Source organism: Bufo bufo, chromosome 1 (assembly GCF_905171765.1).
Source record: "Bufo bufo chromosome 1, aBufBuf1.1, whole genome shotgun sequence".
In the NCBI taxonomy this organism is placed as follows: Eukaryota; Metazoa; Chordata; class Amphibia; order Anura; family Bufonidae; genus Bufo; species Bufo bufo.
In genome coordinates this window covers 217,709,789-217,733,827 of record NC_053389.1, presented here as the reverse complement: position 1 = coordinate 217,733,827, position 24,039 = coordinate 217,709,789, and the positions used below count along the sequence as shown (strand labels likewise).

The 24,039-nt window shown below is 44.6% G+C and overlaps 1 protein-coding gene across 1 annotated transcript in view; it reads right to left on the bottom strand.

Moving 5' to 3' along the window:
* LOC121003405 (serine/threonine kinase receptor associated protein) overlaps window positions 1-24,039 on the bottom strand; it is a 36,178-nt gene that overhangs the window by 9,102 nt on the left and 3,037 nt on the right. The window contains exons 3-4 of the mRNA XM_040435251.1: window positions 11,659-11,740; window positions 10,048-10,120 (exon numbers count right to left, since the gene is read on the bottom strand). Coding sequence (XP_040291185.1) covers window positions 10,048-10,120; window positions 11,659-11,740 — 155 coding nt within the window. The remainder of the gene's footprint in view (window positions 1-10,047; window positions 10,121-11,658; window positions 11,741-24,039) is intronic.

The following is a 24,039-nucleotide window of genomic DNA, read 5'->3' as shown; positions in this document are numbered from 1 at the left end:
TCTGGATGAGCTTAAGGCCGCTATCGAAGCATCCTGGGCCTCCATAACACCTTAGCAGTGCCACAGGCTGATTGCCTCCATGCCACGCCGCATTGAAGCAGTCATTTCTGCAAAAGGATTCCCGACCAAGTATTGAGTGCATAACTGAACTTAATTATTTGAAGGTTGACTTTTCTTTTATTGGTCGGATGAAATATGCTAATTTTTTTAGATAGGAATTTGGGGTTTTCGTGAGCTGTATGCCAAAATCATCAATATCAAAACAAGAAAAGGCTTGAACTACTTCAGTTGTGTGTAATGAATCTAAAATATATGAAAATTGCTATTTAGAATTAGTGACTTTTAAAAATACCTTTATTAGTGATAATGTGGGTATAGGTATGTATATACCAACAGAGTGTGCTACAGTTTCAAAAGGATTATATATAAATTTCTTTTGACAGGGGAGTAGTGACCCCTAAACAGAACATATATTAGTAATACAAAATGTCGGTAGGCTTAGACAGTTCGAGGATCATATCAAAAATAAGAGACAGGGTCTGAGGAAAGGGCAGGGCAGACACAATGCTTACCCTAAAACAGCCCTAAAAGACTGCTCAGCCCAGGGAAACCTCCTGATGGTGGGGGTTCCCTGTCCCCGAACCTAAGACTATCCAATCCCTAGATTGACCCTAGCCAGGGAAAAATAAACGATATACAAAAACAGTAATGAGGATAAATCGGGAATGGAAGGTGGTTCAAAATAAATGGTCGCCACCTGCCCCTTTCCGAAAAAATACAAGTTATACAGACAGTATAAGAGTGGAAGGGGGTCCAGATATTGAGGAGATCACCATTCTACTCAAAAATACAATACGCACGTTTTTTAAAAATATGCACATCTTATTACATCCACCTCGACACGTGGTGCATATTTTTAAAAAACGCGCGTATTGTATTTTTGAGTGGAATGGTGATCTCCTCAATATCTGGACCCCCTTCCACTCTTATACTGTCTGTATAACTTGTATTTTTTCGGAAAGGGGCAGGTGGCGACCACATTTATTTTGAACCACCTTCCATTCCAGATTTATCCTCATTACTGTTTTTGTATATCACTTATTTTTCCCTGGCTAGGGTCAATCTAGGGATTGGATAGTCTTCGGTTCGGGGACAGGGAACCCCCACCATCAGGAGGTTTCCCTGGGCTGAGCAGTCTTTTAGGGCTGTTTTAGGGTAAGCATTGTGTCTGCCCTGCCCTTTCCTCAGACCCTGTCTCTTATTTTTGATATGATCCTCGAACTGTCTAAGCCTACCGACATTTTGTATTACTAATATATGTTCTGTTTAGGGGTCACTACTCCCCTGTCAAAAGAAATTTATATAAAATCCTTTTGAAACTGTAGCACACTCTGTTGGTCTATACATACCTATACCCACATTATCACTAATAAAGGTATTTTTAAAAGTCACTAATTCTAAATAGCAATTTATATAAAACCCACGTGATAATAAAATCCAACAAAAATCTAATTAGAAGGCAATTGGTTAAAATATATGAAAGTCTAATGTTTATCAGTACATTACAGAAAATAATGAACTTTATCACAATATGCTAATTTTTTTAGAAGAACCTGTAGTTCTTCTACTTACAGGTATGTTCTACTTGCCCAGTAAGACTAACGAGATAGTTTTAAGTCGCTGCATTCCAAGATCTGTAAGATTTTTATATTTTCCACGAAGGCTTGTTTTTGTTGGACAATTTATCATTTCTATTAGTAACATTTTTGATTGCCTTTTATGCTGTTTTTACTAGGTGAGAGGAATAGAAAACAGCAGTTCTGGTGGGTTTTTTTTTCCACTGCGACCAAATATTTTATAGCACAGGTTGTTATGGATGCAAGATATGGATTTTTTTTTTTTTTACTGTATGTGGGACAAAAGTAGAGATAAGCAAATAGATTAGTCTCATCAAGAGGAGTTCTTTACCTGACGGGGGTGAAAAACAGTCCACAGCGACTGTTCATGTAGATGGAAGTGTAGCAGCGCATGCACGATCGCTGTCCCGGTAGCCGAAGCAGAGCCTCTGACCTTGCACCTCTACTTGGAGCAGAAGCGCAGGCGCGAGATTGTCAGGGCCGGGCAAGGTGTCCAGCCCTACCAAAGAAGCGGCAGGGGGCAGCTTCTTCAGCAGTAAGGACAGCCCTTCATAGGTGACGAACTGTTGAGCTCATTACTAGACAAAAGTTTTTACTTTTCCTGTAAACCCACTTAGTGTACCTGCAGAAGATCCACACAAATTTCTGTATGTTTCTGAACCCAACGCGCACCAAAAAAATGCTATTTAACAGTGGTTTTTGGTGCAGATTTTAGGTGGTTTTTGCCACTGATCTCATCTTTAGACAGGGTGGATAAAAATCAATGATTCTGATTTTTTTGATTTAAATTGGATTTTTTTTTATGCAAAATGCTTTTTGGAGGAAAATATATTACCATCCAAAGGTTATTCCATCATGAAATAAAGATTAGTTTTTTTAATTATGTAGAATAAGGCTGTATATGTTTAATAAATTCCATTAATCCATTCACAATGTCGTGCTCTTCCAGAGGTTTTTGTAAGATTATTGGGCAGGTTTTTCAGCCTACAAGATATTATCACAGATGCTTGGTTTACTTTTGCAGTTCTCAAAACAGAATTTGACTCAGCAGAGATCACATGCCTCTTCTTCACAGCAAAAATGTTATAACATGAACAGAGTTGAGAAAAATACCTTAATCTTAACTTCTACAAACCTATGAATACAGAATCAACCTAATCAAACTAATATGAAAAGTTGTTATTCTAAAAATCTTCATCTACTTGCATATTATAAGTTATACCAGCAAGAATTAGTCTTTATGTAGAAAACTATGATTTAAATCAAGCCTTACTGACTAGTGATTTAAATCAAATCCACCCTGTCTTTAGATTAAACAAATTTGCAGATTTCACCCTTTCCAATATTGTGTTTTTCTACGTGGGGGGAGGTGCATATTCTGCTATAGGTGCAGTGACAGCATCTGAGGGGTTAAACAGAGGTGTGATTGGTGTGATTAGGTTAGCAAGTGGGAGAGATAACACTTTGATCTTTGGTCTTGTGAGGCTTGTTGTGGCAACTGTGTATCAGTGCAGCCTCAAAACATAATTTAACTGAAAGGAGGCACAGAATTAGATCTTTGGCGATTCTGGAGTTGTGGGACTTTACAATTTGCAGTGTGACCCATTCAGTTCCCTTATATTATAAGACTGCACGACAATTGTTTTCAGACAAATTTACACTTTAGCACCAACCTCAACGTCAAGACTTTTCCAGGGATGATCTAAACAAAACAGGAAGATCTTTCATCTTCCTCCATGCAGCCCCCACCTCCTCCTCCGCACAAGGTGAAGCTGGATTCAGCCATTGTTTTAGGCTATACAGTAATTTTAAGGACGGCCTTTTTCCCTCAACATTGCAGGACCCATAACATTCCTATCTTTCCAGAGGTACAGCTGCAGAAGGGGTTGGCCGTTTGTGGGAGGAGTTGTATTTTTCAATGGCACACAACTTTTTTTATTGGGGGGGAGGGGGGGGGGTGGTTAGGGGGCGCAGCAATTTTTCAATCTTTTGGGTTTCATTTTTACCGTGTTCAGCATAAAGGACATAACTATTGCGTGAGTAAGCACAATTAGGGAGATACCAAGTGAACGGGGCTGAGCTGCAATAACAGAGCACAGAAACTATCCAAATGACAGGGCTGCGCTTCGTCAGGCTACTTTCACACTTGAGTTTAACTTTTGCGGTATTGAGATCCAGCAGAGCATCTCAAACCCGGAATTAGACTTCCCGGTAATCTTGTTTCCATGAAATCACCATGACGGCCACACAGGAGGTTGACCCATGACCTCTGTAGGGGCAGGAACAGAGAAGAGGTTAAATTGCCCCCTCTCACCTCCGTTCCCCAGTGTTTCAAAGATTGCTGAGTGCCAGAATCATAAGTAGAAATATATTAAAGGTATTACATCATACCCAAAGGGGAGACAAGGTATTACTTCATACCAAAAAGAAAGGGGGGGGGGGGGGGGGGGGGGGGGGATACGGGCAGTCATGGTGATTTCATGGAAACAAAATTACCGGTAAGTCTAATTCCGGTTTTCCATTTCATCACCATGACGTCCACACAGGAGAATTATAAAATTATACATTTTAGGGGGGGGGGGGGGGGGGGGGGCAACCGCTTGAAGGACCTTGCGTCCATAGGAAAGGTCAGAAGACCTGGATAAGTCTAAGCGGTAATGCCTGATGAAAGTGTGTATGCTAGACCAGGTGGCCGCCCTGCATATGTCATCTAGCGAAGATGCCCGCTCTTTCTGTAAAGGTGGTGGAGACTGCTCTAGTAGAATGGGCCCGAACATTTATGGGTGGATCCAAGTTCTGAAGCTTGTAGGAAAGAAAGATGGTATCCTTAATCCATCGGGCAATGGATGACCTGGAGACCTTCGAGCCCCTATTCTTTCCTGCAAACTGGATAAGAAGACTGTCAGATTTTCTAAAGTCTTTTGTGGTTTCCAGGCCTCTCAGTACAGTGCGTCTGACGTCAAGAGTATGGAAGTCACTCTCCCTCTGGTTTCTTGGTTTGTCGCAAAAGGATGGGAGGATGATTTCCTGACTTCTGTGATAGTTGGAGACTACCTTGGGCATAAATCCCGGATCTAGTTTTAAGAGGATTTTGTCGTCCGAGATGGTGAGATAAGGTTCTCTTATGGAGAGTGCTTGTATCTCTCCCAGCAGTCTGGCAGACGTAATGGCTATGAGAAATGCAGTCTTAAAAAAAGAGTATTTTAATTGTGCAGTCTTCCAGGGGTTCAAAGGGAGGATGCATAAGTGCGTTTAGGTCCCAGGTAGGAGTACGGGATCTTAGGGAGGGCCTCAGCCTGATTGCTGCTCTGATAAACTGCTTAATCCACCTATGATCAGCTAGACTGACGTGAAAGAAGGTACTAAGTGCAGAGATTTGCACCTTCAATGTAGAGGGAGTAAGCCCCATCTCCAGGCCGTTCTGTAGGAAGTCCAGGATTTTCTGAATGTTAGGTTCCCTAAGGTTTGGTTCTGTTTCTCCAGACCATGAGCAAAACCTTTTCCATATTTTAAGGTATATTGCTGATGTCACTTTTTTCCCCGACAGTATTTCATTGTAGAAATGACTGTCAGAAAGACCTGGGGTGTTTCAGTATGGCGACCTCAGGATCCAGGCTGTGAGCTTGAAGAACTCTGGGTGAGGGTGAAGGATGGGGCCTTGGTGAAGAAGGTCCCGGATGGGTGGTAACTTCCAGGGTTCCTCTATTGCTAGTTTCTGGAGTTTCAATGACCACTCTGAGTGGTCTATTTTCCGTCTGCTGAGGAAGTCTGCTTCCTGGTTCAGAGAGCCTTTCAAGTGGACCTCACTTTCTCTGCCCAGGAGAATATTTCTTCCGCAATGCTCTGGTGTCTGAGGTATGAGACAGTGGTCATGTTGTCCGATAGGACCTTTACATGGCGGTTCTCTAGAAGCCCCCCCCATGCTGCATTCAGGCTCTTCCAGACAGCGTACAGTTCCCTGAAATTGGAAGATTGATTGGACATTTCTTTCCCCTAGGAGCCCTGGTAGTATCGGTCTTCGACCTTTGCCCCCCCCCCCCCCCAACCTGAGTTGCTGGCGTCCGTGAGGATTTTGACAGATGGCGTTCTGCTCCATGGGACTCCCCTGGACAAGTTTTTCTCCACTGTCCACCAGGATAGGGATATTTTCACAGAGCTTGGGATCCGCAACCTGTGGTCTAAATAGACAAATTTTTTGTTCCACCGATTCAGAATCCAGCTCTGCATGACACGGTAATGTGCTTGAGCCCATTCTACTGAGGGGATGCAGGAAGTTAGAAGGCCCAAGAGGCTCATCGCCTCTCTTATAGAACATACTCTTTTCAGTTGGAATCTTTTTACCTTCTGTTTGAGAGCATGGATCTTGACCTGAAGGAGAAAGGTTTTTTGTTTCTGTGAATCCAGGGTTAGACCTAGGAAAGTCACGCTCGTGGAGGGATGCAGGACAGACTTTGACCTGTTCACTATCCAGCCCAGCTCCGCCAGACGGGACAAAAATGTTTTTAAGTGAGGTAGAAGGAGAGACCTTGAATCGCCTATAATCAAAAAGTCATCCAGGTATGGTACTATGTTGAGTCCTTCTTGTCTCATAGGTGCCACCATTTCTATTACCAGTTTTGTAAAGAGTCTCGGAGCAGATGAGATCCCGAATGGGAGGGCTGTGAACTGGAAGTGAAGGATCCGGTTGTGCAAGTCCTGAACTGCGAATGGCAGGAATTTTTCATGGTTGGGATAGGATAATATGCGTCCCTTAATCAACCGAACACATAACTGCTCCCATATTTATCAGGGGGATTACCGACTTCAGGGATTCCATCTTGAATCTCCTGTATAGGACAAATTTGTTCAAGTGCTACAGGTTTATTATCGTGCAAAGCGATCCTTCTTTCTTTCTTACTAGAAATAAAGTTGAATAGTATCCCTGTTTTAATTAGGAAACTGGGACAACCACTCTTTTCCACTAGTTCTTGGACACTTGAAAGAATGTTTTGTCTGGAATCTACATTTGTGATGACGAATTTTGTTGGGTGGGATGGAAGTGAACTATTTTGTATCCTGACCGAATGATTTCCAGAGCCCAGGGATTTTTTGTTATTTTCTCCCAGGGGCTGAGGAAATCCTTCAGTCCCAACCCCCCCCCCCCAACAATGGCGTCATTGCTTATAGTCAGACTTATTCTGGGGTTTGAAAAGGAATCCCCTACCTTTACCCCCTTTAGGGTAGGCCCAGCGGCCTGATTTGCCCTTATAGGAGTTCTGGCTGGCGTAAGGACGAAAAGACTGGTTCCTTCTATAGGGTTTATCTTCTGGGAAGCCCTTTTTATCCGCGGCCTTCTCTAGGATTTTGTCTAAGACAGGGCAAATACATATTCCCCTGAGAAGATAGAACAGCCTCATCTTGGAGGCTTTGTCCCCAGACCAGGACTTCATCCATAGCGCTCTACGAGCAGCATTAGATAAACTCTCATCCCTGGCGCTGAATCTAATGGATTCGGCCGAGGCGTCAGCTAAAAACCCTGTAGCAGATTTCAGTAACGGTAAAGACTGAAGGATTTCTTCCCTAGAAGTTCTGTTCCTTAAGTGATTCTCCAATTCGTTCAACCACAGGAACATGGATCTGGCCACAGACGTGGCAGCTATATTCGTTTTGAGCCCGTACATGGATGCCTCCCATGATTTTCTTAGAAGGGCGTCCATGGTGTCTTGAAGCTGAGCAGCGTCTTCAAATGGCAAAGCAGTCTTCTTATTTACTTTAGCCACCTGGACGTCTAATTTTGGGGTTTCATCAAACAGTTTAGACTGAGATGGATCAAAGACTTAACGGTTTTTGAATTCTTCGGATTTTCCCAATCTTTTCTCCGGTTCGGACCACTCTTCCAACACAATGTCTCTGATGTTCTCATTTATGGGAAATACCATTGCCCTTTTTACTCTTAGCCCTCCGAACATTTCGTCCTGGATGGAATGAGTTTTAGGGGGCTCCTCAATCCCCATGGTGGCACGAACTGCTTTTAATAGGTCGTGCATCTCCATAGCAGAAAAATAGAATTTCCCATCACCTTCCGAAATTTCTCCTTCGGAAAGGGAGGCGTCCTCCTCCCACGGTCTGGAGGAGGAGGCCTCATCCTCCATGTCCGAATCCAAAGAGAAATTTCTTATCCTCGGCAGTTTAGCTGGAGGTTGGGGATCAGGTACCCCGGACCTGGCGGCTCTCAGTTCATCCTGAACCACCGATTGGATGCTTTCCATAAGAGAGGGCTGTTCTTGGCGGATTACATCCGAAATGCAGTCTTTGCACAACTTTTTTGCATATCCCTCTGGTAATTTTTTTGAGCAAGATAAACAGCGGGAAGGCTTTTAAATCTTTTTCTGTGCCTCCTTAACGGGAGGCGGTAAGGGGGCATCAGGCTCCAAAGAAACCTGCGGCTCAGGACCCGACATGCTGGGGGTGCCAGTGGAATAACTGGTACTTACTCAGACCTCAGATCAGCGTCTGCCTTGGCTTGCCCGCTTCATATATACCGCTCCATCCAGTCCATGAAGACTTCCGGGTTGGTCACATGACCAGGACCCGTAAGTGACATCATCAATAATAGACGTCGGCGTGCGCACACTGCCCGCCCCACCGGGGGGAGCGGAGGAATTATGCGACCCGGGAGCAGGCTCCAGATGAACCGGAACGAGTCCTCCCGATACCCCCAGCCCAGCATAAGCACTCGGCTGCTGGCGGGCTGGGGAGCTCCCGCTGGATCTAAGGTAGGAGACCGTCCTTGGACATCCTAAAAAAGTAAAAATAAAAAAGAGCAGGGATAGTTTCCTCTTCATCTCCCTGACACGCAGGGAGACTCTTCTCTGCCCCTGGCCTTAGTAGGGACAGGAACACTGGGGAACGGAGGTGGGAGTATTCTCTGTTCCTGCCCCTACAGAGGTCATGGGTCAACCTCCTGTGTGGCTGTCATGGTGATGAAATGGAAAAATGCTTCCGGTTTATCCCCATTCATTGCCAATTGGGACAAAGCTGAACTGAACACAACGCTCCAAAATGCATTCAGTTTTGTTTGGTCGCGTTCCCATACCAGAGCGCAAACCGGTTTGCGGTTTTCTTTCAGTCATGAGATGGAGCGCCAAGTCAACAGTGCCGGATCAGTTCTCTCGGACACAAAAGAAAATGGATCTGTCCCCCATTAACTTTCAATGGCGTTCATGCCAGATCAGTCATTGCCATTTTAAAGGATGCAACCGGTTGTACTATCAGGAATGAAGGAGTTTTTGCTGATCCCTAAAGGATAAAAGTAAAAACTCAAGTGTGAATGAAGCCTAAGCTGCAAGGTAGACTCTACAAAAAGCTGATCGGCAAGGGCGCCGAGTACTGGACCTCCTCCCATCACATACTTCAGTATTTAACACACTGACAACCCCTTTAATGGAGCAGCTTGTTTTCTTCCCCCATTCTGAAAGACATAACTTTTTCGGTCACTTTACCCATATGGGGCTTTTTCTGTGGGCTACTTTCACACTCCAGTATCGAGATCCTCTGCCGGATTTCAATACCGGTGGGGGGGAAAAAAAAAAAAAAAAAAAAGTTTCCATTTAGTCCTCGTGCATTCTGAATGGAAAGATTCATTCCGGATGCATCAGGATGTCTTCCATTCTGTCAGCATGCAAGCTGCGGTTTTGTGTCCAGCCATAAAAAACAGGGGGAAAAAAACAAAAACTGAAAACAATGTCAACAGTGACGGATCAGTTTTTTATGGCGCCTTAAAGACCGGATCAGTCACCCATTCATTTTCAATGTATTTAGTGACTGATCCATTTTTTTCCATTTTGATTTCACACAACCGCATCCTAACGGGACTGATGAATCCTGATGTGCAAAATCAAAACTGATCTGTTTAACTCCGGTATTGAGATCCTCTGCCGGATCTCAATACCGGAATTTACAACACAAGTGTGAAAGTAGCCTTAGGACTCATGCACACAGTTCTGTGCATTGGGGACCCAAAAATTGCATTCAACTTGAATGGGTCGGTGATCTTTATTTTTTTTGCGGTGCGGAAAGAAACCACAACGGAAGCGCTCTGTAGTGCTTCCGTGCCTCCATTCAGCACCGCACCTGTCGCACCCATTCAAGTGCATGGGTCCGCATCCGTGATGTGGTGAGCACACAGCTGGTGCCCGCATATTGCAGACCCGCTGTTTGAGGGCTGCAATATGGGCATGGCCGGAGAACGGCAGGCTCCTTTGTCTCATGTGGCAGTGTCTTTGCTTCTTTATAAGGATGGGATAAATTGAAAATCAGCAATGGTACAATGCATTTCACTGCAATCGGGGTGTGACACGACACTGACAACAGAACATATACATTAGGTCAAGCCATATAATAACCCCCCTCAGCCCCCCCACGTACGTACCAGCCTCTGGTTTGTTCAGGTCATAAATCCGCAGCAATTTGTCTTGTCCTCCTGTCAGCAGGTGATTACTGTCCTGCAAAATAAGAAGCAGTAGCACCATAAGGAAGATGGCGTCTCACATGACACCGAACAACCTCACTCTCCGAGTCACCACAACGACCGTTAACAAGGTGAGATGCAAACTATGGAGGTTTGGAGGGCATGCATACAGATCCCTCAACCCAGCAGACCGAGCATGACCACTTGAGCCAGGGTTAAAATCACCTGCAATATAAGGGTCTGAACCCTCTAGACAGGGCACTCAAGATTGTGAGTAGTAGTAGTAAGTAGTTTTGTGGGTGTTTTTTTTTTACTAACTTTACAGCACTAGCATGCAAAAACAGTTTATTTCACTGAACGCCAAGAGACAGAACTTTTCCACGGATATGGCCGTATGTGGGCTTGTTGTTTGTGGGGGAGAGAGTTTTATTTATTTTTGCTTTTTTAAAGGTAGTCACAGGTCAGATTGCAGTGTTAACTTTATTATGCATATTGTGGCGAACTCAGCGATACTTATTTTATTTTTATTATATTTTTCTCATTTTTTATAAATTTTATTGACTTTTTATTTTTTTACTCTCACTAGGGGACATGGCTTTTATAATGCACTAGTATAAAAAAAAAAAAAAACCTGACAGCTTTTCAGCCTATCACTATAACAGGGACAGAAACTATCAGACTGTGCCTTTGTCAGGCCCACCGCTGCCATGGTAACGCATCAACAATCCGCATTTGTCTTCATGGGGAACTGACAGTGATAAGAAACCTCTGAGTAATTGCCTACCTGCCGAGGTCGATATGACGAGTTATACTGCCAGGATCGAAGTTACCTACCCTATAGTCAGTGCTGGGCTCCTGCTGTGATCCAGGGCGCTGCATCAGCACAGTCTCTGCGGGGTGTCTTCAGCCCCTGTCGTCTGTCCCAGGATTAATGTCCAAAGCGGCAGGGACTGAAGAGAGTAAAAACAGGCTGTGCTGATGCAGCAAACTAGTAGAAAAAAAAAAAAAAAAAAAATTCGATAAGACAATTCTAAGACTAAAAAAGGATAAAAAATTTAATTCATCTGAATAATTGCCCAGCCCCAACTCCTACCCTTTTTCCTGCCCAATGTGATAAGTTGGTAACCTTCAGATTAGGGATGAGCGCATGAAAGGGTTCGGTTCCAAGGTACCACTTGAAACCGAACCAGAGTTCGGGAAAAGGTTTTTAACAGTAGAAATTAATTTTTTTAAATTACCCGAAGTCTCGCGAGACTTTGCGAAGTAATAACTTTGGCTCATCGGAGCCAATACATTCTAATACTGTACAGAGCGCTCGCTCCTTACAGTATTCTAACAAAGTTTTATGCGAATAGACTTCGGATGTTTCATTCGAAGTAGTTGCTCATCCCTACTTCAGATCCAAATTCCAACCTGAGGAAGCCACGCTGAACTTCGTAGTTTTGCACAGGTAACCAGCGGCCCCTCCTCCAGCCCTAGACACCACTGTTGGTCAGGCCACGTAAACAGGTGTCAAGTAATAGGGGGTAGAGAGACACCATCCATTTTGAAGCACCAGGTTCCGGCACTCACCTGAGTGAAGTCCACACTCTTCACAATGTGCTTATGAGCCAAAGAGAGGAGTTCGTCGCCCGTTACAGCATCCCACACTTTACTGGAGAAAGAAAGATGGCAGTTACTTAAAGATGAAATAAACCTGTCACTCATCGTCCAGAGGTGAGAAAGGGCAGGAACAGCAAGCCTCATTGACTCAGTTCCCCCGTAGCGCTGGTACGCGTTCCAAGGTTCGGCCTGTCAGTATGCTAAAAAGTACTGACTGCCATCACAGAAGTTGATAAAATGGCTGCACAACTTTACACATACAAACAATAGAGCTGAGAAATGGGGATCATTCTAAATTAAAGTAGTATTATACCTACTATAAATAGAAAAATAGCCCTTTGCGCACATTTTTGATCAAACATGTGTTGGGCCCATCTACCAGGCGTCAAGGTGGCTTCCGCAGATGGGTACCTAACACTAATATACCGCCTCTCTTGGACTTACCTAAGCCTACAATTATCAGGGCAATGTAGGAACCAGCTACATTTGTACTCTGCTCAGAACCGCCAGGCAGATGGGCGTTGCTCAGTCTAAAAGAGGCGCTACCCTCAAGTGACAGACCACCGAAATCAGCCTGTCTGTCTCTACACTATGCTGCGTGAGAGCTGCATAGTGCACCAGGACATTAACTGCATGCAGTGCTAGAAACAAGGCAGGCACACAGTCATACGCCTTCCAATGTTTTCTATTAGGCAATCTAAGCTAGACTAAAGCCTGTATTACACAGATTTTTCGGCAGATAATCGCTAACAAGCATTCGAGTAAATGAATCGCATACTGCTGCCGATTGCTTGATTGGGCAATCCAAATCTTTGGACAGGTTAAAAAATTATCGTTTGGAGTTGGCCGATCGTGGTGTCTAATCACAATCTATACAGCATAGGGACGCGCAAAGGCATAGCGATACCTCCTCTCCATGCTGCAGAGATCGCTGCATGTCTCCTCCGCTAGCGAGCAGGCGTTTTCCGAGAGAGAACGCTTCCCTCCAGACAATCGTCTGCCACATCGGGCTGTGTAATACAGCTTTAAGGGGTTTCTGTCACCACGCAAAACTCCTTTTTTTTTTTTGGATAGTTAGATTCTTCATAGTGCGATATAGGAGAATATAATGCTCTTACTTACTTTCATGCGGCCGATTCTTTATAAAACAAACTTTTATAATATGTAAATGAGGGCTCTACCATTAAGTAGGGCGTCTACTTGCTGGTAGCTGCTGCAGAAATCCGCCCCCTCGCCGTGTTGATTGACAGGGCCAGCCGTGATCTCCTCATGAAAGTATGAAAGTAAGTAAGAGCATTATATTCTCCTATATCGCACTATGAAGAATCTAACTATCCAAAAAAAAAAAAAAAAATGAGTTTTGCGGGGTGACAGAAACCCTTTAAGGCCCTATTAGACCAAACATTCAGGCCAATTACCAGGAACAAGCGTTTGGTTTCTAAAACTTGTCCTGAATATTTGTTCAGCCAGTGAACAAGCAAACGCTTGTCTGTCCGCTGCTGGCCATCTTTCATTAGGATGATGGATGCACGATTATTGGACAGTACATTACCGTGTGATCAGATGTATGCTAATAATCAAAGCTGAACATTCACTTTGCATAGTCGTGTGTAGACGAGCGTTGCTGGATGTGTTTATTATTCACTGGTGCTCGTCCGGCAGTGTAACAGGGCTATTATAGTGAAGGAAACCACGGCACTCGTTTTTAGTAGTTTTGAAAAAATTATATTTTCATTTCATAATGTTTCATATCATATTCATTTCATCATTTATCATTCTATTTTGTCAGCATCCAGGAATATAAATTGCACAGACTGGCCAACGTTTCGGTCCTAGTATGGGACCTTGATCACGGCCTTAGTCTTTGTTGCATGTTGCCTGTGTGGGATGCGCTCCCACACAGGCAACATGCAACAAAGACTAAGGCCGTGATCAAGGTCCCATACTAGGACCGAAACGTTGGCCAGTCTGTGCAATTTATATTCCTGGATGCTGACAAAATAGAATGATAAATGAATATGATATGAAACATTATGAAATGAAAATATAATTTTTTCAAAACTACTAAAAAAGAGTGCCGTGGTTTCCTTCACTATATTACCTCAAATTACCATTGAGCACCGTACCACAACGACAGCAGAGGAGTGCCGTCCAACCCAAGCTACTAACAGGGCTATTAGGCTGGCCATATATAACAGGCGGCTGCCAGCCGGACGATTCTCACATACACACACCTGCCATGCATGCATCCTCAGTAGGAAGAGGAACCTACCGTCAGAGGCTTATCTCACCGAAAAGAGAAGGGTCAGGCAGATGAACATGCCTGTTCCTTAGCTCTCCTGACAATCTGGAGAGTCGTGAGGCCCCAGGCACATTAGATGGTTGGCAGAGCCCATCACAATTGCCAGCTTTACTGTCTGGATGCTGAGTTAAAGGGGCTTTCCGAGACTTCCGACGACCTATCCACAGGTGTTACAAAACACCATGGCACTCAGTAAGAAATTGCAGAGTAGTATATATTTATTATTTTGACATGGCCAACCTTTCCATCACCTTGTTCACGGCAAATAAAATGTATATGTTAGTAGGTCACGCAGGACCAAACAATAAAGGAAAAATAAGTCAAAATAATGTAGAACAGTTACACGAAGTTGAATGTGCATTTATGTGATGTGTTATGGAGGTAATCAAAATACATAAATATATATAACAGATAGAAATCGCCAAAAGGTGAGTATTACACAAGCTGCTGTACATAATCCCCGTGTGTTACATAATGATGTTTATAAGTGCCCAAAAAATGTGATAGAGCAGACGAAGGCTCTTGAAAGGCACACAGACAAACCACTTTAGCGCCACAGAAAACAGGCACTAAAGAGGGCCCTTCACCGCTCCTGACATGTCTTTTAATAGCTTCATGCATTCCCCACGTAACAGTTCTGGAGCATCTATTCTTATGGCTCTATGTTGTCCCATTCCTCTATTATTTCTACTAGAAGTTATGAATAATTGCTAGCTGTCTGCAGTAAGGGTACAGAGGGGTGGTAACCAGTTGGGGGTGTGTACCTGCACAGTCTGAAAATGGCAGCACTGATTGGATAGAGTCAGACTGTACAGGTACACCCCCCCAACTGGTTACCTCCCCTCTGTACCCTTACTGCAGACTGCTAGCAATTATTCATAACTTCTAGTAGAAATAATACAGGAATGGCACGACAGAGCCATAAGAATAGATTCTCCAGAATTACTACATGGGAAAAGCATGAAGCTATTAAAACAGGCGTGTCAGGGGAGGCGAAGGGTCCTCTAAGTTGTTCACAATGTGAAAGGTAATAGAATTATCTATCCTCACTCTGGAACAGTTTACATCTCTAAGGGCTTTTTCACCTGTGCCATCACATTTTCCACTGGATCCTTAAAACATGTGAGGCTTATTGGATCCATGAACTAAAAACCCTCTCCCACCTATGGTTTAAACTAGTGTTGAGCGTAGCAAGCTTTGGATGCTTCATCCGCAGTCACTTAGTTCAAGACTTCGGAATAATAATGTACGGAGATTTGTCTCCATACAGTATTAGAATGTATGGTCTCCAATGAGCCAAAGTTATTCACGAAGTCATGTGTGACTTTACTGAAGTTATTCAACAGTTTAAAAAAAAAACTTGGGTATTGCACAGGTCTTCTAGTACTGAAGATCGACATTACTGGACCTGAGAGATTTGTGTTTGGTAAGGATCCGTCATACATCTGCACAGACTGATCCGTTTGTATTATTTTTAACATAGCCAAGACGGATCCGTCTTGAACACCATTGAAAGTCAATGGAGGACGGATCCATTTTCTATTGTGCCAAATTGCGTCAGTGAAAACGGATCAGTCCCCATTGACTTACATTGTGTTTTAGAAAGGATCGGCTCAGTTTCAGACGGACACCAAAGCAAAATGGAGACTGAACGGAGACAAACTGATGCATTCTGAGCGGATCCTTTTCCATTCAGAATGCATTAGGGCAAAACTGATCCGTTTTGGACCGCTTGTGAGAGCGCTGAACGGACCTCAAACGGAAAGCGAAAACGCCAGTGTGAAAGTAGCCTAATCCGGTTTCCTGGAAGTCTCCATGACAGCACATCCTGAGACTGACTTCCCTCTGATAGGACAGGAAAACAGAGGTTTAAATTCCCTCCACCACAAGTGTATTTTCAACAGACACCAGGATAAGTGGTAATTTACATAGAAAGAAAAACTTAAAAGAAAAAAAAAAAAGAAAAAAAAAAAAAAAAGGGATGGGATGTGCGCCGTCATGGAGACTTCCAGGAAACCGGATTACCGGTGAGTGTAATACTCATTTTCCCCATGACAGCACACCTGGAGAACAACGAAAGCAGTTCTTTTTAGGGAGGGACTACAGCACAAGGCCGTATCCTCATTCGCAAATACATCTAATTTGTAATGTTTCGTGAAATTATGGGCCCTCCTCCAGTTAGCGGCTCTACAAATCTGTTCTAAGGAGGCTTCAGATTTTAGCGCCCACGAAGTAGCCAGAGCCCTAGTAGAATGGGCTCTAAGGGAGGTAGGGGCCTCCTTTCCAGCAGCTTTATACGCCTCAGTTATAGCTGTTCTAATCCAGCAGGAGAAGGAACTTTTAGCTGCCCTCTCTTTCCCTTATTTGGCCCACAGAACTGGACAAAGGTTTTTATCTACTCTCCAATCTTTTGAGACCTCTAGATAGTGTAAAACAGAACGTCTAACATCCAGATTATGATAAGCCTCTTCCTGGTCATTCTTTGGGTTAGCACAAAATGACGGTATCAATGTCCTGGGGCCTGTCAAAAGTAGTGACTACTTTAGGTAAAAAAAAAAACTGGGGTCTAGTTTGAAGATTAACTTGTCTTCAAAGATTCTTAAAAAGGGTTGCTAAATGGAAAGGGCTTGAAGTTCACAAACCGATCTAGCTGACAATATGGCTACCAAAAAGATGGTTTTGAGTGTGAGCCATCTTATGGTTAATGATTTTAAAAGGTTCGAACGGGCAAGATGAGATTGCTGATAGAACTGTATTCAAATTCCACAGAGCTAACAGATTTCTTATTATGGGTTTAATTCTATCGGCTGCTTTTAAAAATCTGGCTATCCAGGGTACATCGGTGAGACAAGTATTGTACAAGGCCCCCAGGGCCTGGACTCTAAGGGTATTTGGTGCTAGGCCCAAGTCCAGAACATCTTGCAGGAATTCCAGGATGAGAGGGATATTTGGAGACTGACAGAATTTATCTCCACTCTAGGAAGCAAACTTTTTCCATACTTTTAAGTCTTAGAGGTATTAGTTTTTCTGCCAAGTAGTAGGGTTTTCACTACTTTTTCAGATGAGCCTAATCTGAGTAAGATGGGTTCCTCAGAATCCATGCTGACTATCTCAGTATTTTGAGATGTGGATGGCAGATTGGACCTTGAGTCAGCAGGTTCTGGCTCTGAGGTAGAAGAATAGGATCCTCCTTGCTTAGAGACCTCAGAAGCCCGAACCAGCCCCTCCTGGTCCAATAGGGCACTACTAGAATTAAGGTACATTTTTCTGTTTGGAATTTCTGCAAGACTCTGGGGAGAAGTGGAAATGGAGGGAACACGTACACCAGATGCACAGACCAATGGTGACTGAAGGCATCCACAGCTGTGGACGATCCCTGGGACTGAGAGAGAAAAATAAAGGTACTTTGCAATTTTTCTTTGAGGCAAATAGGTCTAGAGTTGGGGTTCCCCATCAATCTGTGATCCTCTGGAAGGCTTCCTGAGAGAGGAACCATTCGTACAGCTGAGTGGGATAATCCATTTCTCTCTGCCTACTTAAAAATCTGGTACGCTAAGTTTTGTAAGTGACTGTCTTGTCCTCACTTGATTCTGAATGAATGCTACTGTTGAATTGTCCGAATGGATAAGGACTTGTCGGTTTTTTAAGATATCCTGTGCCACTTTCAAGGCTTCCCATATTGCTCTTAGCTCCTTGTAATTGGATGAGAGAGGTTTATGGCATTGGTCCAAACTCCCTGAAATATTTCCTGGTCTAGGCGAGCTCCCCAGCCCCAAGCGCTTGCGTCTGTTGTCAGGGAAACAGCTGACTTCTGTTCCGAGAATATTCAGTTTTCCAAGTTCTTGTCCTGACGCCATCAATCCAGAGAGTTCTTTACTTCCCTGGTTACAACAATTCTCTGTTCCAGAGTCCTTTGAGATCTGTTCCAACTCCTGAGAACAAATTGCTGAAGGGGCCTCATATGAAAGTGGGCCCAGGCTACTGCCGGTAAACATGAGGACAGGGTTCCCAAGATTTTCATGCTCTCCGATTGTTCAGCTTGGTTCTCTAGAATTGGTGCATCTAGTCTGAGATCTTGCATCTCTGTGCACGGTATCGCTACATGTAGTGCGCATGCCCCAGCCTCAAGTCCCCCCCGGTTTGCTTCTGGTCCGACCCCTAGTTACTGGTTTTACACCGTTTGCTGGCACAAATGAACATCACCCTGCGCATGCCCGTGCACTGCACATGCGCGGGAAATCAGCCGGTTCTGTGGATGACGCAAAGGACTTGCAGGGAGGCTAAGGAAGAAGCTGGGGAGGAGTAATATAAAAAGGCAGAGCAGCCTGGGCTCCTACACACCGAACACTTCCCCTGGGCACTTGCGAGCTCTCATTTGCATATGGATTAAGCTGCGTTTTTCCTGCTGGTGAAAGGCAGAAGAAAATTACAAAGGTACCATTTGAATCATGGATAGGTGTGCTAGAGAGCCATGCAAGTGGTGCAAGTCATCATATTTTGGTAACATACTCCCTTGAAGGAGCGGAAGACTACCTAATATTTGATCTCTTGGGGGTCTTTATTTACTAGATGAAGCTCCAACTGCTCCAGCCAAACATTTAAGGTGCAAGCTACTGATGTCACATCTACCCCAGGTTTTAACAATGCTGCTGTGGCCTCCCAGGTTCTTTTTAGGAGACTTTCTGCTTTTCTGTCCATGGGGTCTTTTAAGTTGGGCCGCAACTTCAAAAAGGTCAGTACTGTGCGCTTTGCTACTTTAGCCACAGGTGCGTCCACCTTACAGATAGTTTACTAATCTGCACAATCCTCCTCGTCAAATGGATAGTGTCTTAATGATAAAGGAACCCTTTTCTGGCTTCTTTAATATAGATGAGGGTCAAAATTAGGAGTGCCTCACTAATATTCCAAGATTCACCAAAGGGCCCACTAAGAGGGGGGGGAATATGCTTATTAAAATGTAACTTAATTAGATATGCAGTAAAATACACCACCAAGATGCATCGACATGACAAACATAAAGGAGGGGTCCAATCCTGGTACCCCAAGGCTGTTAGAAAAGGAATCTGCTGCACCTGTGAGGGTGCAAGCAGTCTTACATGACCAAGCAGACGACTGGGATTAGTACAGAGGGGTGATCAGCTTTACTTGAGTAATGCCTGAACAGGAGGACATCCCATGGCGGCGTGGTGTCCATGGAGGCAGTATTGGAGCTGTGCCCTATCTGACCCTAGGAAAGGGGCCTGTTTCCATACTGCCTATCTACACAGAGCACCTGCCCCGAAAGGGGCGACCCCTTCCGGATACCTGTCCCTATCTAGTACCTGATCCCTAGTGCTTAAAGTGAAAGTTCCTTCAGCGGACCACCCCTCCGTACTGATCCTAGTCTGGTTGGTATGGTAAGACTGCTTGCACCCTCACAGGTGCAGCAGATTCCTTTTCTAACTACCAGCTTTGGGGTACCAGGATTGGAGCCCTCCTTTATGTTTGTCATGTCGATGCATCTTTGTGGTGTATTTTACTGCATAACTAATTAAAAGTTACATTTTAATAAGCATATTACCCCCCCCCTTTCTTAGTGAGCCCTTTGGTCTTTTCTGCCTTAATTACCTTTTGCACGTTACCAGGCACTGAAAATACTGATATTATTCTCTACCCACAGCCCCCAAAAAACTTCTGTACAGATTTAGGTTTCCTAGGAATTTCCATTTGAATAGCTGCTCTGATCGCTTTGATAAGCTCCTCAATATCATCTGGATTAAATACAAATCTTTTATACTCATTATCTTCATCTGAGTCAAGCGGTTTTGGAGGTCTCAGGATCCGACAGAATCAGAGTCACTATCCATGGTTAAGGTTTCTCTATAAACCGGCGGGGGATCCTAAAGATTAGGGCTGCAGCTAACGATTATTTGAATTTGTTAATTAGTTGTCGATAATTTCATCGATTAAATAGAGAACAAACACCAAAAAAAAAAAAAAAAAAGGAGTTTATATGATTTTACTTGAAAAATTATGTACAAAGGCCATATTAAAACAATTTTAGGAGTTACATAATTATAAAAATACAATAGCAAAAGGGGGACTAATTTTTATTGAGGGAGGGGCTTATTTACATTTTAATAAAAATGGTCTGTATACCCTAGTATGTACACTCCTACTATACACATGGGGGTATGTGCAGACTGAGAAGCTATTTTCACGAAGTAGGGATTTTTGTTAGAACACCTGATTAGTGAGCGGAGGGTCAGGAGGGTGGGACTGAAATTCAGGCGTCAGGGACTTAAAGGGATTCTGTCACCTAGTTTTACCCTATACAGCTGCGGACAAGCACAGATAGATCTGCGCTAGCATGTCCGCAATATACCTGTCCCATAGCTCGGCGTGGTTTTATTTTGTTTAAAAAAAGATTTTATAGATATGTAAATTATCCAAGTAAGGCGCCCAAGGCGTGGTTACTTACGGTTAAGGAGCCCAGCACCACCTGCATCCAGGAATCTACTCCTTGCTCACAAAGTTACAGTGCCGTAATCTCGCGATGTGCGGGCTAGCGCATGCGCAGTTCGTTCACTGAGGCTGATGCCAGCAAAGGGAACAAACACTTTGCCGGCACTGTGTATGCACCAGCTTGCGCATCGCGAGATTACGGCACTGTAACTTTGTGAGCAAGGAGGAGATTCCTGGATGCAGGCGGTGATGGGCTCCTTCACCGTAAGTAACCATGCCTTGGGCACCTTACTAGGCTATTAATCGTTGCAGCCCCTACTGAACAGAGCGGACAGCACTTTTACCAGAAGCCTTAGATCTTCCAAAAAACTAGAAGATTCCCCTTTAACTACTTTAGCTGTACATTCCTTACAGAGGGGCTTGGAGGTAAACGTTTAGAGCATATCCTACATTTTCTAGATTTAAGTTTAGCAGAGGAGGATGACTCCTTTTCTCCCTAAAAAGTACAAGGGAGAGAAGGGTCGGCCACAGTATGGTATCACAGCACAAGAGCGGCCTGAAGTCAGGCTACTTACTCACTGTTCGGTGGCAGGCTACTGTCCTGAGCCCGGCGTGGTAGTCTCGTCAACGCTGTCTTAGCTGCTGCCGCCACTCCACTCTGGGAGCAGAGTGTTTAATGCCTGACGCCATCTTTCCCCAGGCCCTGCGCTTTATCCACCATGTGGCCTGCGCTAGGGCCGGGACGCCGGACGTGACGCAAGTACGTTCAGCAACGCCCCCCCCCCCCCCCCAGAGTCTAACATCACCATACGGCGGCCGAAGGGAATTGTGCCATAGCATCGCTCCGGCTGCCCATACCTCTGTGCATTTAACCCGCCTGGGTTGCCGCAACAGGGAGCTTCACCGTGGACCCCCACAAATGGGTCCAGGGTACAGGATTTTGACGGAGGGAGAGCCAGACCCTGGATCCGACCCCCCAGCCTGGATATTGGTAAATAAAAATGTAAGTTAAAAAAACTAAAAAATAAAATAAAAAATCCCTTCCTCAGGCAGGAAAAACACTGTTGGAGGGAAAGGGAGGGAATTTAAACCTCTGTTTCTCCTGTCCTATCAGAGGAAAATCAGTCTCAATGTCATGGAGACGACTGGGGAAACATCACAACCCGTCCCTATTTACATTGATGCACGTTTTACGCATTTTTTTATTGTACATTTGTTCTTACTGCCAGCCATTACTTTTTGCCCTTTATATACTTACTCACAAAAAGTTAGGGATATTTGTCTTGTGGGTGAAATTTCAGGATAAACCTAAAAAACACTAACCTTTACAGGTGAACTTAGTGTGATCTTTTCTAAACTTCTAAATGCACATGTCCAACTGTTCAATGTTTCACTACATTTTGCACAACTTGCTGTTCTCTAACAAGCAGCTTAACAGCAAAATTTATAACAGGTGTTTGATCCATGAATCGCCCAATTTCCTGGTTCAATTAGAATTGGTATTTAAACAGTCCTCATCATGGTGTTCACATTTGGACATCATGAGACCAAGACAACACCTAACAATTGATAACAGTACCTCGCCATTGCGAGGCTTCAAGCAGGATGTTCTCAGACAGAAGTGGCCACTGAGCTTAGAGAGTCACAAAGTGTCATCAGCAGGTTACAACAGAGATACAGAGAGACTGGAACAGTCACAGAAAGGCAGAGAAGTGGACGTCATTTGGTCACATCCCACACTGATGACTACTTAGTTGTGAACAATGCCCTGCAGAACTGGTTGATGAATGCCACACAACACCAGGCACATTTAAAGGGTTTCTATCACTTCATATGACATAATTAGCTGGCAGACACTAGCGATCTGCTAGTGTCTGCTCTGGCCAACCATCCTACTATAATCACTTGTGGGGCAGCGGTTTAGCTAAAAAACTAACTTTTATAAATATGCTAATGAGCCTCTAGGTGCTATGTGGGCGTCATTAGCACCTAGAGGCTCCGTCTACCTTCATACACAGCGGCCGCCCAGCACGTCCCTCCAGCCCGCCCATGTCCTCCTCCGTGTGACGCAGCGGCCGAATTCTCGCGCATGCGCCGTGCGCGGCTGTATTCGGCGCATTAGAGATGTCTGAGCTCGGAGCGGTCAGACATTCAATGCGCATGCGCCGAATACAGCGGCGCATGCGCATTGAATGTCTGACCGCTCCGAGCTCAGACATCTCTAATGCGCCGAATACAGCCGCTCACGGCGCATGCGCGAGAATTCGGCCGCTGCGTCACACGGAGGAGGACATGGGCGGGCTGGAGGGACGTGCTGGGCGGCCGCTGTGTATGAAGGTAGACGGAGCCTCTAGGTGCTAATGACGCCCACATAGCACCTAGAGGCTCATTAGCATATTTATAAAAGTTAGTTTTTTAGCTAAACCGCTGCCCCACAAGTGATTATAGTAGGATGGTTGGCCAGAGCAGACACTAGCAGATCGCTAGTGTCTGCCAGCTAATTATGTCATATGAAGTGATAGAAACCCTTTAAGGGAGGTGAGAGGCACCCAAATGTGTCACGTCAGACCATTCAAAACCGTGGTCTACGTGCTAAACGACCTGCAAGGGTACCTGACCACAGGCACTATCATCTAGCATGGGCCAGGGAGCATCTATGCTGGACGAGGGACCAGTGGGCCTTAGCGCTGTTCGCTGACTAAAATAGATTCACGCTGAGCAGAAATGATGGCTGCCAACGATGTTGGAGACAGCAAGGAGAGCGTTATGCATCAGCCACTGTTGTCAACAGACGAGCCTTTGGTGGTGGTGATGTTACAGTGTGGGCAGGTGTGTCTAGTCAATACAGAACTGCCCTACACTTAATGAATGGTACAGTGACAAGCCCATACTACTTGATCATTAAACCAGTCATTGTGCCTCTGCATGGAAAACTCAGGTCTGATTTCATCTTCATGGATGACAATGCACCAGCTCACTGAGGTCACATCATTAGGGAACGGCTGCTGGAGACTGGGGTACATATGGGATCAGCTGAGTAGCCGTTTTGAGGCTCGTAACTCTGTACCCCAGAACCTCAACGACCTGAGGGTGTCCCTTCAAGAAGAGTGGGATGCCATGCCTCAGCAGACAATACGTTGTTTTGTGAACAGCATGAGACGCCGTTGTCCAGCTGTAATTGATGCTCAAATAAGTTTGAGACATTGATATTTTTTGTGGGGGTATACCCACCACTGTTGGCTTTTGTTTCACTAAATTATTTGAGATGAACAAATCACCATTGCATTCTTCTATTTAAAGGGAACCTGTCACCATGTTCTGACATATAAAACTAAATGTTCCTTAAAGGGGTTCTGCACTTTGTTTTAACTGATGATCTATCCTCTGGATAGATCTGCGGGGGTCCGACACCTGGGACCCCCACCGATCAGCTGTTTGAGAAGGCAGCGGCGCTCCAGCAGCTGCGCGGCCTTCTCACTGACGTCACGACTAATATCAACTAGCGTGGACGGGGCTAAGCTCTGTTCCCTTGAATAGAGCTTAGCCGCGCCCACGCTAGTTGATACTAGTCGTGACGTCAGTGGGCAGGCGGCCCAGCGGTAAAC